Here is a 17,095-nt window from a genome sequence, read left to right as displayed (position 1 = left end):
GTAATGTAGAATTATTAATATGATCAGGCATTCCTGCAGTGTTACATACAGAAGAGAAGCATCCACTCTGATCAGAGCTCACTTTCCAGAGAAGTCTAAAAATTTTAGGGGTCTGAGTAAGATGCCATGCACATTCCACATAATAGAGTGCCATGCATGCAGTTCCATTTATGGTCAAAATTAAAGCCATTCCCTTGAGTTGAAGGATTGTTCCCTCATCAGCTTTGTCAGACGTGGATGAGTGCAAGTTAAGGATAGGGGGCCGTTACCATAAAACCACAGAAGCAATACAGTTCTACTGTTTGCAAAATGAAATACACACACACACTCCACACTCAAACTTTTAGTGTTCAAAGCCCCGCTTGCTGCAAAAATATCTTAACTTGAGGTGTGCAACTGGATGTTCCTTTGTAATGAGTGGATGGAATCAGCTGGGAAAAGCAGCTGTTTTCCCTCTGTCCCCTGGAGCTTTTCTCATTCATTTCACCTCTGTTCAAAAGTGCTTTTCACTGTAATTTGTTTGATATACAAAATTCTGTGTGTCATGTGACAAAGGTAAAGAATCATAGCAAAGGTTACTTTATCACTGAGCAGAGAACTTTATTAGAAGGGGGGAAAACCATTATTAGCCCTGCAGCTGTGCGCCCTCTTGTGCTCTCTACCCCCAAAAAATTTCCCTAACTTTCTACCTCCCGGTCATTTGAATGAGTGGGCTGTGCCCACAAAAGCTCATGGTACCGTCCACATGTTTTGTTAGCCTTTAAAGTGCTACTAGACTATTTGTTGTTTTTAAAGTTTTTCCTACCTCCCTGCCACTATTAAAAAAACAGTTTTCAAAATGGGCCCCATCATCACTGTTACAGTGTCAACCACTTTAGGGACTTCCCTGGAATATATTCTTTAACAGATTTAAACCTCATAAAATGTTCAATATTTGTATTTGGATGACCTTAATATGGATTAACACTGTTTGTTAATAATGGTTTATGTGACTTATGGTCTGAAATTATCTGAAATTATAGTCAGACTTATGGTCTGATCCTGCAAATATTTTGTGAACTTCTTACATATGGATACATATCACACATTTTTTTTCTCTGTATGCATATATCTGATCACATCATCTGAAGACATCTTGCAGATCCTTAAAGATGTTTTAAGCCTTAAGGTATGTCTACACAGAAGCTGGGAACAAGCTAAGAGGGCTCAAGCTAGCATGCTAAAAAATAACAGTGTGGACTTATGGCTCCAGTGCTAGCCATCCAAACTCAGATTCAGGGCCAAGTGGGCATGAGAGCACAAGTTGCGCTGTCCTCCTATTTCTAATATGGTAACGGTACACAAGTCTGTCTACCCATGCTGAGAGGTTTGTTCCCTCTGTTGCAATATAGACACACTCTCAGACTCAAAAGCGTACTCCTTTGTTTATCCCAGAATCAAATCCACACATTTTTACTTGGTAATTCAACCATTGCATTGCTTTTCTGCATTTGTCCTTTCTCTCATCATTATTCAATCACGTATGCCAAGAACGGTAGAAGTTCTTGTAGTAGCGTATATTTATTTTGATTTAGTCCTGCAAGCTAAGTTGCCTTCATAACTTGTTTTGACATATACTGTGTTCTTGCTCAGACTTCCCACAACCTGAGATGTCATCCATATGTCAGCAGGGGAATGGTCCCCTATTGAGAGGAGCTTTCCTGGCTTCTACACTACCCCTGTGAAATGGGCTAGTGAAAGGTTCTAAGTCCCCGCTCTCATTTCCTCTACCCCCAACCTCATGGGCCCTCCTACCACTATCTTGTGTGTCAGAGTCCTCATAACTCCAACAAGGCTGGGCCCAGGAATCCTGGGGGCTTGACCCCTAACCTTGTTGTAGTCTCCTAAGGCAGGGGCTAGGGAGTCCCCACTGAGTTTTAGTAAGGGGCCATGAGTCCCCTTACACATATAAACTTCCACTCTCTCTGGGCCTTGCAAACTTCTCATTTTCCTTTAAAAGCTTTCTGAGACATTTTTGATGTCCGACAGGAAATGACAAAATCATGGCATTATCCAGGGGAAGCCAATCCACAATCCAGTAAAGAGGAGACTATTGTGGTCTCAATTAACTTGGAGATTTTGGCCTAATTCTCTCCTTTAATAGGGCCACTCTACATAACATCAGTGGTACAATGTCACCCTAAATTTGGCACAGCTGGCTGCAAAAGGGATCTCCACAGTGAAGAGGAGTGGTGAAAAGACTCTGCTTAAAGGGCAATCCCCATGTTTTAACAGAACCTCTGAATCCTTTGTGTACTATATTCCTTGCCAGAATGAAATACATCTCATTCTTTTTAGCATGAAGTCATAGTTAGTCTTATCTTCTTCCTCAGCAAAGTCAAACGATTTATACATGTTTTCAGCTTCACTCGCCATTACATATATTTTAATGAGCTAAAGGATACTATTCCACACTCGCTTCAGTTCAAAGGCAGGGAAAATGTTGTTTCCACTCAAATTGTTCCGTGGTATTAACAGACTACAGGCCTAGTTCTTCACTGTCGTGGGTTGTCATGTGTTCTTGTGCAAAGTAGGTGTACAAAGCTATCAAACCACATCCCAATAGTATTTATAAATGCTTTGCCCAGGTGTAAATAAATAAATTCTAGATGCAAGTCAGCGGAGTAATGCTGGTTCAAAATTAGTTGGCTGCTGACATCATGCAATGAATAATCACAGAAAATTCCTCCTTGACCCTGAACAAGGGATTTTAAAAGAATGGGGAAGACAGGATTATCCCTGCAATTACACTCTCTTTCTCCTTTACTGCAGATCTTCTGTCCCAAATTTACTCCAGCCCTCTTTCTTCCTGGCTTTCTGACAGTTTTAAATGGACAGTTTTGTCATGGACCAGGATCCTCCAATATGCCAGTATTCTAGTTCCAAGATTATCTAAAGCCAGTGGATCTGGCCTTACAGAAAAGAATCTTTGGATGGTGCAGAGCCTGCACCATTTTTTATCTCTAAAACTCTGACTGAAAGTGGTATTCTGGGACCTTATCTGTTTTCTAGTTTCTTCACCTTTTCAGTTTCAGTTCATGAGATCCTAAAAATATAAAATAAAATAAAGTTTTCCTCATCCCTCATCCTCCGATCTCTGCACTCCCCCCCCCCCCAAAAAAAACAGATATTCCAAATCACAGGGAAGTAGGAAGATCAACAGGAAATGGTTTCTTATTATCACATACTACTCAAAACGATCCAGGACATTTTCCATGTTTTCCTGCACATCCAGTGCCAGTCTTGAAGTAGAGGAAAGAGAAAGCAAGCATGGAAATTGAGAGGGGAATAACATTTGCTTATTCAATATCTGGGACTCATAATAGATATTAAAAAATAAAACCACCATAACGTCCTCTCCCAATTTTATAAACTGCTTTCTAGTTGCTACTTTCTTTCTCTTGTTACTGCTGAAGGAGGTGGATTTCGTTCCAAACTATCTCTAGAAATTGTTTTGGTCTTGTTTACTAGTTTCTGAAGACATACTGAAAAACCACATGCTCAAAGGTGTCTTTTTACAGTTTTGAGTACAAAGAAGACATGAAATTATCTACAAAACAAGCTAAAATGGAAACAAACCCTCCTCAGAAACAGAAGAGCCAAAACATTTTCTGATTGATAAGATCACAAAAAATTAGTAACATAGAAAAGGAGAAAAGAAAATCAAAACTAAAACAAAGGAGGAAATGAAAAAAATGGAACAGGCTGGGTAATAGCTGCATCTAATAGAAGCTGTTCTGTCTTTGGAGACAGCATATCGTTTACCATACCAAGACCAAGATACTTTAAGAGAGGCATTCATTTATCATAAAAACGATATGGGGTATCATGCAGACCAGCTGTGAGTCTCTCCAAGGGTAAAATAGACAGTATAAATTGTGTCCAAGTGTCAAGGGAGAGAGGGTCATGACTCTTCCAGTGCAGCAAAACAGTCCACTGGGCAGCAAAAAAAAAAAAAAAAAAAAAAAAGTGAATTGCAGGCTGCATTTAATCCAAGCTAATTCAGTTGAACAATAAAGCTCAACTGCACATAGCTAGGGACCAGCCCAAGTCCAGATTTTCAGCACTGTGTCAGTTTCAGCTGTAATTCCTGACCAGAAATGGTGATATTTGAGGCAAACCCCAAGAACAATAAACCAAAGTGCCCATATGAGGACATCTATAACAATACTGGGATACAATACGCTTGCTGTATTGAAATGTAGAAAAATACCATCTCTGGGGACCAAATTCTGTGCCGTGTGAATCAGTGTCTCAATGGAGTACCCCCATTTATATCATCAAAAGTCTTGCCAGATATATTTTTCATATTTTAATAGGGATGTTTTCTCACCGTTGTTTACAACGAACCCTTGGAAGCTTGCAAGTGAAAGCTGTTTCCTTACAGAAGTTGTTTTTCCTCTACCAGACACACACTGGCATATTATTGTAGGCTTCCTCATGTGTACTAAGCTCCAGGTATGATATTTCTTAAAAACATGCACAAAGAATTTTAAGGGGAGATTGAATGACTCAAGGGATTGGTAATAGGATACAAAGGCTTGACCTTTAGGGTTCTCCCCTAAAACAAGGTTAGATTTGCACTATGTTATTGGTTCAGATACAACCCAGATTAACAGTCAGATTACATTTTAGCAACAAACCATTTATGCAATATTCTTTTATTCTGCTCACAGAATATCAGTGAGCAGTTCACATGGCCTGGATTTTTCCACCATTCAGATATACTTAACACTATACTTTTTTGAGTATTTTAACTGGTTATTCTAAATTTGAGCTGCATTGCTTGGTTGTGCAGATAAGTTCCATGCCATTGTTTCTGACTGGCACAGACTTCTGGGGCATAGATTTGTTTATGTGGATTGAACACTGGGTTTTCACAAATGCTGTGCATGTGATTTGGAAATTTGCTTTCCACACGCATGTTCATTAAGAAAAACACTGCTCATTGTTTATGGAAGGGGAGCACAAAGGGGAGGAGTAAAGCAAATATTGAAAGCAAATTGCCCAGCAGTAGTAGTGACAAAAATCATTATCATCTGCCACCTTTTCACTGTCCAGTAAACAATCAATCAGTAGTTTTATTCATAGTCCTTAGTGTCCATATTGATGGGGAATTGCTCACATCACAAATGCTGTATCTCATTTTGCACACAGGCGGATAGTGACAGGAGAGGCCTAGCACTAACCTGCATAGGTGATGAACTGACCTCTCACCCCTAAAAACTGGTCCCTCCACTTCAGGGTTGACACATATTTGTGACCCCAGGTAGAGAAGCTTGCCTGTCTTGTACCTGCTCAGTGGACAGAATTAATGCTTCAGACGTCAATATTGTGCATTTCTGGGCCTTTCTTCCCCACCAAATATCAGAGCCACATAAAGTACACACAGGGCTACTTCAACCATTGTGCTAAGCCTCTTACCCCAAACTGAATCTTTAGACTACTTGCTTCCAGTCATAGGCACATGGATCCAGTGGTAGCACTTTAAATTTGAATCAGGGACTAAAACTGAGCTTTGGCCTCAGTCTGTCTTACCCCGGACTCAGTTCATTCAGCTGTATTATCTAGGAGACTCTTGAGCTATAATGATTGCATAGGTACGTTCATTTGGCACACCTGCACTGACCTCTTTGCACAAGGATGAATGAAGTGGACCAGTTTCTCTGTTATGGTTGTGACTAACACTGCATTCATAGTACAGCTACAGATCTGGTGAGGTCATTCTGTGTCATGCGGCTGTGAGCTATAGAGGTAGTTATACTGGGGGATTTCTACTGAGACGGAATACAATAGAGAAAGGCTTTATTGCAAGAGATGCTATAAATATTAAATAGTATTCTGCTGTCATCCATCTTTATTAAAAATGTAATATAGCTTTTCCTCAGTACTGTACACATACTGGACCATCTTCTTCCATTGTCACCTGTACTCATGCAAGTATATTTATTATTGACTATGCAAGAAGAACTCCATTCTCAATATATGTTAAGATCCACCATGTTCATTTCAATGTCCCAGGTCAGTGATGCAGGGCAGGATTTAGCTACAGACCCATGTCTGTTTTTTAGACCCTCTGCTACATTGAAATTGATTTTTTTTTTCAATCTTTGCATCCAGAATGTGCCCCTTGACCCATCTCATGAGAGAGTTCAAGTGAAGGAGATGAAAGCAGAGACTTTTTTGTCATCGGTATGAGGAAGCAATTCCCCCATTTCCTTCTTTCAAATTATCACATTGACGGGGATGGCTCTTTGTTGCTGAAATAACACACAGCAGGATGACATATGGTTTGGAAAAGGTGATTCTTCTGTGCACTTTTGAAATTGGCACTCTAATATAGGTCCTGGCCAACCCCACCCAAATACCAGTTCTTTTCTGCACAGTATGGAGTGAAGAGCTACCACTCTTGTATTCAAATGGGAGCGTAATGCTACATGGTGGGGAGCGAGCATGACTCTGAGAGGCTGGCTGTCAGCTGCACTTCTTTTGCTCAGCCCAGCAGTTTCCATTGTTCTCAAGATAAAAATAATTTCCCCCCAGAAATAAAATGTTGAGGTTGCGGTTGTTAAATCAGTGCTGGAAGTGGCCATGTGGCTGAAAAATGGTATTGTTTGTGATGTCTATAGTATGATAATTGTGAGCTCAATAGAAGTGCATGTGGGTCTCTTTCCAACCTGTTTTAATAATAGTGTAACAACAAAAATGCTTTCTCCAATGGCTAAGCCAATACTAAGGCAGGCTAGAAGCTTGTTTACAGGCTTTTCTACTGAGTTTGCCTATTGTCAGGCCATGAATGTCATCAATTTTCAGTAAGACAACTGCCTCCAGCACTAGGATTGGAAACGCCAATTGCAATTAAAACTTTTTTTAAGCAAATGTGTTTCACAGTTTAATTATGGCAAGAAATGATTCTTGTTTTGTGCACTCTCAGTCTATTACACTCAGCAAAAGTTCATTGGCATATGGCATAGCAATCGTGTATCCTTGCTGCCACACACACCGCCACTAGAAATTTACTCTTAAATAAAATCTGAACTTACCTCACCCAGGTTAAATGTGCTGTAAACACTGATTATTTCTTGTGACCCGCATTTAATCCTACCTACGGGTTATATATATTTTACTTCTCCAGTATTTTCAAGTAATCGCAGTGTGAGTCACACTGCCGATCAAATGTGCTGAGATAAGGTAGAGTCATTTCAGGTGCTTCTAAACAACGACACCAAAAAATAATCTCACAATAGCTAAATGTTTTCTATTTTCCAAAAGCTCTTATTGGTGACATTTCTTCCTACAAAGCTGTTTTTATAATCACATAGCAACACAGCCCTTGAAATAACTTTTTTGATACTCTAATATAAGGTATGCACTTTGGAGAAACTGCTGCCACTCAAATGCTACCTGTTTAAAGCTGAATGGCACCAAAAATGAAAATTCAAAAGTGTGATGGCTCTGTAGAGGAATGCAGTACATGTCTGCATGTTCTAGGTTCCTCTTCAGTTAGTACCTTCTCTTGAGTTTCAAAAAGAAAAAAAAAAAAAAAAAAAAGATAGCCAGGTAGTGCAGTGAAGTTAATTTGGCATAATAGGTGTCCTTTTCCTAGCCTAGCCCTACCAATGTTCCCTCTAATTTTTTTCCATCTGTGAGTGGAATAAATTTTGTTATGTGCACAAAACATGCATGTGTGGATATGTAGCACCAGTAAAAACACATTCTGCTGACTGTGGATTCTGTGGGCGCTCTGCTAATCAGGTGGGCAGCATTTGAATTTCTCCTGGGCAGCCACCCAAGCACTGATCTTACAGGGAACACAGGCCCCTACAATCCTTTACAAAAGTCAAGTGTGCTAAGAACTTTAGGTCCTATTCTGTACTGAGTATTGCCATTTCAGCTTTCAGAACGTGCATTTGTGAATCAGGTTCTAGCATGGGCTTTCTTTATTGATGGGTGAACCTCACATAGTTCAGAAAAGAGATGGTAGTAAAGCAAAACCCCATATATGAACACCCTTGAACTTTTAGATCTTCATCTGATCTTTATGGGTTGGGTCTTCTCTTGTTTAACAGAGAATGCAAGGGTTTGGTTACTTTCTAATTCTCTTTTCTTTACCTCCATGTGACTCCCATAATAACCCTAACTCGTCCACCTAAACATCCTCCAACACCCTCCTTGTTCCCTCCTGCTTCCTTATGACCATCCAATAACATCTAGCTTCCATCATCTTGCCGCACAGGCCTTCTCTCTTTGCAATCTTCTGCTAGATCTCTTGAATTCCTCTTAGCTCACAACAGTCCAATAGTATATCTCTGCCTTTAAAAATAAGTTGCAAGACTGTCAACTGACCTGTTAGGTTCTGACTAGCTGCAATTAAAGTTCCTTATGCTGTGAGATTTTGCACATTAGTGTAGGATTCATGCCCCGCCATGCAAAAGGTTTCAACTGACTAGCATCCAGATGCCTGAACACTGCTGGGTCATGCAATAGGATCATCAAAGTAAAGGGAATTTTATTGTCCATTCATGGAATGAAGAGTAGGAGTTTAGCCTGTTGGAGATGGAGCATGTTGTCATGTTTGGGAGGCAAAGTAGAACTTGCTCAAGTCACAGCATTTGGATCCAGATCCAACCTTATCAAAATTCAAGGGTAGGTGGCTCCATGGTTAGGTTTGGGCCTATCCATAAAGCAAATTAGACCCAGTTGGAGGAGCCTGGGCAGGGGTGTAGTCAGGCAGTTTTTGGAGATTGTGGAGAAGGAGGTAGATGAATGCAGTAGCAGTCAGAGAGAAGGAAGAAAGTGGTGTGCGAGAAGTCCTCATATTTCTGGACTAGGCAGAGGTTCTTACTCTTCCCCAACTTATTTGCCTCTCTTAACTTTGAGCATTTGCAATCCAATTCAAATATGGAAAAGGGAAATCTTTTGCTTTTCTTCTTCTATGAGCTATATACAATTCTCTGCGTATTTTACAAAGCTCCTTAATGTATAGATATAGCAAAGCATCACTGAGAGATGCAACGTAAGTCTCAGAAGAATCTGCAATCCCAAGCTAGAAGGGTGTTATAGTCCTTCATCAGGAGGGGGGATAGCTCAGTGGTTTGAGCATTGGCCTGCTAAACCCATGGGTTGTGAGCTCAAGCCTTGAGGGGGCCATTTAGGGGTCTGGGGCAATTCTGTCAGGGAGGGTACTTGGTCCTGCTATGAGGGTGGGGGACTGGACTCAATGACTTCTCAAGGTCCCTTCCAGTTCTATGAGACAGGTATATCTCTGTTTAATTATTTACAGGGCTTATGCTGAATGGAGGACATTTCACAACTGTCTGAAAATTGTAAGCTCTTCGGAGACATTTGTACAGTACATGGCATGGGAGTAGCAGCAGTCTTCACTGAGAAGTTCCCTTCCACATATAATACATTATTATCCCATGAGATTTCTTGCAGTAGTTCACATTTTGTAGTCTCTGTGCAAGGTAATCAGCAGGATGTGTAATGTAGTCAAGCAGTCCCTTCCCTGACTACAGGTTGGACCTCCCTTGTCCAGCACCCTCGGGACCTGGCCTGTTCTGAATGAGGGAATTTGCCAGATCAGGGGAGGTCCCCTGCCACCAGCCTCCCAGGATGGTTCTCCTCCCTTCAACTGGCTCCGCTCTGGTCCCGTTGTCACTGGGCTCCAGCCTGCAGGGCTTGGACTTGGGGTCTGGCCCACTGGGGCTCACAAGGATGGAGCCCCCAAATTGCCATGGCTCCGCTTCTCCCCTGCCCAACTGGGAATCCCCAGGGATGGGGCTGCCCTGCTTCTGCTGCTCTCTGCCAGGGATCCCTGGCTTCTGGCTGCCCTGCTGCTGCCCCGCCTGGCCAGGGCTCCCCAGGAATGGGGCTCACTGGTCCCGCTGCTGCCCCACCTGGATGGGGCTCCCTGGGGGATAGGGCTCACTAGTCCTGCTTGCTAGATATCCCTGGGGACGGGACTCCAAACCACAAATGTTGCAAGATCAGAGAGTCCCAGATTTCGGAGGTTCAGCCTGTACTAAATCCAGGCCAGGATTTATGAAGAAACAGTTTAGTGACAACAGGTAGCACAATCTGTGTTTAATTAGTTTTGGCATTAAAGAGCCATGGAGAACTACTGAGTGCTGTCAGGGTCCATGTTAAGAGCTCCACTTCTAAACCCTACAACAAATGAAGAACCATGTCACGAGATGTCAGTAATTGTCTTCCGAAAACAATGCTGTTCACCAATGTTACCACTGCATGTCTGAATAGAAAGATGAATTATAATGAGTCAAGTAAATGTATTGCCCTCATTGGTTGCAATATAATAATCCACATATAAGATTATTATAATAATAAAGTGAGTATATTATTAAATTAATAATAATGTCCAGATGCCATCTTCCATCAATTTCAGTGGTATATGATGTTTAGTGTGTTGTGCTTACACTCATTTAGGAATTTATTTTTTCCAAGTTCAGGAAGCTAACAACATGAGCTCTTTTGCTTTGCATGTTGTAACCTTTTATGTAGTCAGTTGGTAAAATGAGGTGAAGACCCAAAGATACATAAATGGGAAACATGAGATCTGTGATTACGTATGCACTGACCCAGTCACGTCTAACATTACACCATGCAACATGGCTCACAAAAAACAGGCTACTGGGAAAAGAGGCATGTAAGAACAGCCATACTGGGTCAGACCAAAGATCTGTTTATCCCAGTATCTGCTACAGTATCCAAGAGTGGCCAACACTAGGTGCCCGAGAGGGAATGAACTGAACAGGTAATCAGCAAGTGATTCATTCCTTGTCCCCCATTCCTGGCTTCTGGCAAATGGAGGCTAGGGACACCCTCCCTGCCCATTCTGGCTAATAGCCATTGATCCTCCATGAACTTTTCCAGTTCTTCTTTGTACCCTGCTATAAACTTGACCCTCACAACATCATCTGGCAAGAAGTTCCACAGGTTGACAGTGAATCAGGTGAAAAAATACTTCCTTTTATTTGTTGTAAACCAGCTGCTTATTAATTGCATTTGGGGTATGTCTACACAACAGGACAAAGTCGAATTAAGATACGCAACTTCAACTATGTTAATTGCGTAGCTGAAGTAGCTTAACTTGGTTTTTGTCACTGTCTACACTGCAGGAAGTCAAAGGAAGAACACTCTTCCTTCGACTTCCCTTACTCCCCATGAAACCAGGGTTACCAGCAGTGCTTTTTTTGTGATGGTACTGCCCGTACACTTCCAGTCAGAGCTTAACTGGAAAGAACGGAGCGTAACGGCACTTCTGTAATGAAAATGGCCGACAGACGCATTTCTCAAAGGGGCCATGTCTCTTAAAAGAGCACTTCCGGCCCCACTGCCGGGTTTATTTGTTTCTGGGTTTTTTTTTTGCTCAACAATTTTTCCCCTGGAGTACCAGCACTTTTTTTTTTTGAAGCACTGGTTACCAGCATCTCACTTTGACTTAACTAAACTGTTAATTCAAAACCTGGAAGAACAACAGCAGCAGCTTCAATCTTGCTTGGTAGTATACACGTACCTTTGGTGACCTGTGGTTCTTGTGTTATGAGAAGGAATAAATAACATTTTCTTATTTACTTTTTCCATATCAGTCATATTTTTGATCATATCATATTCTCCTTTAGTCATCTCTTTTACAAGCTGAAAAGACTTAGTCTTATTAAGCCATTCTATACTCCTAATAATTGTTGTTTCACTTTTCTCTACTTTTTCCAATTCCAATAGATTTTTTTTTAAGATGGAGCAACCATATCTGCATACAGCATTCAAAATATTGGTGTATCATGATTTCTGTAGAGGCAATATGATATTTTCTGTCTTATTCTCTATCCTTTTCTTAGTGGTTCCTAACATTCTGCTCAGTTTTTTACTGCCACTGCACTTTGAGTGGATGTTTTCAGAGAACTATCTACAGTGTCTCCAAAATCTCTTTCTTGAGTGCTAACAGCTAATTTAGATTCCATTCTTTAGATTCCATTGTTTATATGTATAGTTAAGATTGTTTTCCATAGTGCATTACCATGACACTTTACTTTGCTTAAAAACCTTTGGTGAGGGACCTTGTCAAAGGCTTTCTGAAAGTCTAAGTACGCTGTTTCCACTGGATCCTTTTTGTGCACATGCTTATTGGTGCCCTCAAAGAATTCTACTAGATTGGCGAGGATGATTTCCCATTACAAAAACCACGTTGACTCTTCCCCAACAAATTATGTTCATCTGTGTGCTTGACAACACAGTGCTGGTTTGCTTGAGCCAGGTTAAATCTCTCTGGGCTAGTGAAATCTAGAATGGGCATATTAAACTCAGTGATGCTACAGTGATTTACACCTTCTGAAGTCTTTAGTTTCTGTCCTTTAATTACATTCCAGTTTTGCCCTGCAGCTCAAAAGAAATGGACATAGGTTCTTCTTTGGGCTAAGGCTGCTTTTCACTGCACCAATGGGGCCCTAAAGCCAATATACCAGCCACTGAAGGATCTAGTCTGCTTAATGAGATCTTCCATTGGCATAAAGCTCTCCTATGTCCCTGCTCTACCCCTGCTGCAGCCAGTAGAAGGGTCATGCTCTGAGTAGCCTGGCACTTCCTGATCCTTGCTGCCATAAGAGTCCCCTGGAATTATTGGAGGTAGGTATAATGTAGAGCAGATGGTTGTAATTTACACCAGGAGTGTGGCCTATCCTGTGGCTGTCCCAGGGTGAGCATAAAGTGAGCATCAAAGTGTCTGAGGACCAACATTGCAAGTGTACACACACACACACACACACACACACACACACACACCCCTATCCTTTCCTAAGTCATTTTATGTGCTTCTCTGACACAGCCGTGAGTCAGCGCTGTGATCTCAAGTCACTCCAACATTGGAGTGCACAAAACTGACATAGTAAAATACTTTCAATTCATGATGCAGATGAGATTTTTCTTATCAAAGTTACATCTGGGCTTTGTTTTTTGTTTTTCAAACTTTCAGCATGCTGGACAGAGCCATCGCTTTTGGGGACTATCCTGAACAAGCCAGGAATTGAGACTATCACCCTGCAGTGCAGACTGCAACAAGCAGTGACTTTATAATGGGGGAAGGATATCAGTTCAGCATAATTTAAGTCAGGAAGCCAGTTTAAACAACTTGCTTTTTAAAAATTATTCAAGGAAAACATGTTTATGCAGGTACACCAGCAGCTGCAGAATTGGGCCCTTTAAGTCTTTATCTTTGAAAACATGGCATCCCTATTAGCCTGCAACAAGATAAAGATTCATGTATAATAACGATGTTCATGTGTAATAACTATATCTCACTCCATTACAGGTAGTTCAAGGCCATTCTGCGTAAACAGTATGCATGGTTTTGTTCTTAATCTTTAAAAACCCCAAATACCTTGGTTGCAGATATATGTTAAGGTTTAATGCATCTCTTGCCATAAAAGTGTTGCTCAAGACTAATGAACAAATGAATGTTTGTTTAATCTCCTTTGTGAAAATCAAACAAGCTTTCAACAGCTATTCGTATATTTATTGTCAGATGTGAATCATCACTTAGGTGTACTGCCCTGTGCCATTAGCGTTTAGTGCTCATAGTTTCACAGCATTAATTCACCTGTTTGTTTGTTTTTTTTTTTTTATCCCAGTACCAGCTACAGAAAGGATCGGTGTGGAGAATCCTGTTGTGCCACTGGCAGAATTGGCTCTTCTTCTGCTTGGTCCTGGCAGTAATGGCTATCATTCCCTTTGCAGTCTATAGAATGATGGTAGCTTTTAAGGACCCTCCACCCAGTCTAGTATTCCACGCAGCAGCTGTCTGTTTCGGAGTTCTTGCAGAAACTCTTCTGATCAAGTGAGTAACAAGTCACACACACCCCTTCTCTCCTCTTTCTTGCAAAGAAGCAGAGGAAGCAGGTCTTACTCAGTGGCACCTGAAAAGTTCCCAAAAGATTTACCCATTATGTTAAGGTTTTAGAAGCTAGGAAATATTACTCTAGTATTGTTGGGTGTCTTTGTGCGGATATAGATTGTTTAATTTTAAGTCTGCTTTTAAGCAAACTCAATGCTCTGAGGGTTGTTTTTTCTATCTCAGTGGGGCCCACCCAGAGTAGAGAGTGAATATGTGTTTCAAGGTTGTGTAGCTGAGGAGGTTTTTTGTTAGCTTCATTATGAGGAAGGAATCTTAGTACTTAAAATATCAAAGTCATTGTTTGAGTCACAGTACAACTAATTCAGTCGCACAATGTAGTGCAGGTTCTTGGTATGTGATATGCAGGTAGTACAGAGAAATGATTGTAAAAGTTGAATAAATACAAAATTAGTTTCAAAATCTGAAACTTTCTGAAGGATGCTTTGATAATGATCCACTACAACAGCTCTTCAGCGGGGTAGAACCTGGACCTTTAGTTCCACCTTCACTGCCTAAGCTAAGGGTGCAACATTGTTAACTGTTAACAGTAGTAGATTTTTATCCCTTATGTGGTACATCCACAAAATGGGGGAATGAAACATTTAGCTGTCCATGGAAGCTCACCCTAAGTAACTGAGGCCTCAAAGATTTAAATCTGGATATTGACCCATCTATAGCCTAAACCAGAACTTCACATCTGACTGTCTTTACCTACATCTATCTTCCCAATGAACACACAAACACACAGTTTGGATCCATATTTTCATCCATATTTAATTTTGAGTTTTGTAACATAGGCCTATCTCTGTGAATAGACTAAACCAGAACATCGAATCCAACATTAACCAACCCAAAATTCACATTCAATGCCAGACCCAAAATGTGTAAGTAAGGTACACCTATCATTTAAAATCCATGCTATGACTAAAAACATGTACAATCACGAACTCCTGTTTGCATGTCATATTTTCTCAAATTAAAACAAATACACTGACACAATTATCTTGACGCCACAATGGTCATCATTAAAATGTTGACATTTAGTGTTTGAAATTAATTAGCATTACTGTGGAAATACCAGTATATTAAATGTTCGAACAATAATTACCTTCAAATAGTAATTCTGATTTTAATGGCACCCACCATATCGTAGGTGATTGGAATTTAGGGGTGAAGGAGAGGGAATAAGAGAGGAATTACTCTTTAATGAAGCATCTGAACAACCATATATGTGAGAGGAAAAGCAGTACAAAAATAGAAAAGGCTAACTATGCACAAGTGCTCATGAAAGTTTCTGATGAGATAAAAGCTTTAGAAACAAATTTGAGTTTAAAAGTGCATTTGAAAAGGTATGTACTCACATTGTGCAGCACGACAACAGTAGAATGCTAATAACATTTAATTTCCCTTGACTTCTAACCTTCTTAACCTGCTGTAATGCTAGAATGGTGCTGTAAATCAAAATGTGCTGTATTGTATGGTGAACATGTGTATTGAATCATTCCAGGCTGCCTGGTGCTTTTTAAAAACAAAACTCACAATAGTGTTTGTGCTGTTTTTCATTTTTCATAGACCTTTCCTCTTAATCATGCTGCAACTGGTTAGCTGATGTGTTCAAAATACAATATAAAAAAGAGGAGGGGGAATTAGGAGATAGAAAAAACATAGCAGAAACTATAGCACAGATGATTAGGCCAAAATATCCTTGACATTATTTTCCCCCTTGTTGTAAGTGTTATTCCATTTTCAAGAAAAACAAATTGGAATATTGCCTGGGGTCTTCTGAATCATTAGTAAATTAAGAATCTGTTTTTAATAACATTTAACTTGTAAATAATGCATTAATTGACTAGCTTGAAAGTTAGCTTGAATGTTAGAAACTCTGGCACTAAATGCGTAATGAAAGAAGTGTTCTGTTCGAGGAGGCTGTATGGCAAATGTAACAAATTAAATATGACAGTTGATATTTGTGAAAATGGTGATATAATTAGAGGACACCTGCAGCTGTTTTCCAACCAAAACAACAGAAATTAAACATGTATAAAGTATGTGTGCCACATTTTCTCTTAGCATACTTCTTTTGTTCTCCTTAGAGTTTTTTGTTACAGGTTTTGTTTTGGTTTTATTTTAATTTTTCCCCTGCCTTTTGTCAGGTTGTATGTCTATACAAGCAATAATTGTCTCTGTCTGATACTATAGTTTGTTGGTTCCATCAAACTAAAGGAAAAGAACAAGAATCTTATTTACTAAGAGTTTGAAATTATTAAAAAACGTGATGCATACCCGAACATGTTTATAAGTCTATAGGTTGAGATATGGTCATGCATTGCTACCTGTAGATTTCTTGCCTGTGAGATTATCACCTATTTATTCATTTCCCTTTTATTATCAAGGATGATTTCTTTTAAAGTATAGAGTGATGTGACAAGTTAATATTGACCAGCCGTATGTAGGTATTTTAAATGTAAATGTGTAGTTTGCAATGTATATGTGTGGGAGAGAATTTGATGTTGTTTTTTACATTTCATGAGGATCTGAACCCACATTTCCAAAGATGAAAGCAAAGCATTAACGCCCTGAACCAGACTATCCAAGATCACAGTACTCTTAAATCAGTGGGAAAATATGATGCATATTCACTGCAGTTGGTCCCAAAACATAAGACTAGGATCTTGATTTTAAAAAATTCAAAGTTTGAGAAGTGTTTGGATCCAGGGATTTTTTTTTCCATCTTAAGTATTCTCCCTTCAGTGTGCAAGAGGAAAAGGAAATTAAAATTGCATAAATAGGAATCTCTGGATTACATCAATGTAAATAAGAAATAGTTCCATTTAGTCAATGGAATTCCACTACTATTGATACATAAAATCAGAAACAAGACTATTTGACAGAGCAACAAGGAAGTTGGACCAATTCTTTTCCTGCTTAAATTTAACATAAATTCAAAGTAACTCCACTAAAATTAATAGTGTTACTCCCAATTTATACTAGTTTGACTGAAAACAGAATTTGATCCAGTGTTTCTAATTTATATAAAGCTATTATATGAAATGCCTTGAAAAAGGTTTTCATAATTTAGTTTAGCTGCAATTTGTAATAGCTTGATATTCCAAATTTTGTGTTTCATTCTGTATTTTATTGAACTAGATA

At 39.8% G+C, this 17,095-nt stretch overlaps 1 protein-coding gene across 4 annotated transcripts in view; it reads left to right on the top strand.

Annotated features, from left to right (window-relative positions):
• LOC102444672 (uncharacterized) overlaps positions 1 to 17,095 on the top strand; it is a 208,223-nt gene that overhangs the window by 166,844 nt on the left and 24,284 nt on the right. For all 4 annotated transcript variants that reach the window (XR_012905948.1, XM_075936410.1, XM_006120245.4 and 1 more), the window contains one exon: positions 13,683 to 13,888. Coding sequence is in view for 3 of the 4 variants with exons in the window: in XM_075936410.1 (XP_075792525.1) it covers positions 13,683 to 13,888 (206 nt within the window). In the remaining variant the exon portion in view is untranslated. The remainder of the gene's footprint in view (positions 1 to 13,682; positions 13,889 to 17,095) is intronic.

Source organism: Pelodiscus sinensis, chromosome 9 (assembly GCF_049634645.1).
Source record: "Pelodiscus sinensis isolate JC-2024 chromosome 9, ASM4963464v1, whole genome shotgun sequence".
Taxonomy (NCBI): domain Eukaryota; kingdom Metazoa; phylum Chordata; order Testudines; family Trionychidae; genus Pelodiscus; species Pelodiscus sinensis.
This window is presented reverse-complemented; position numbering and strand designations above follow the sequence as displayed.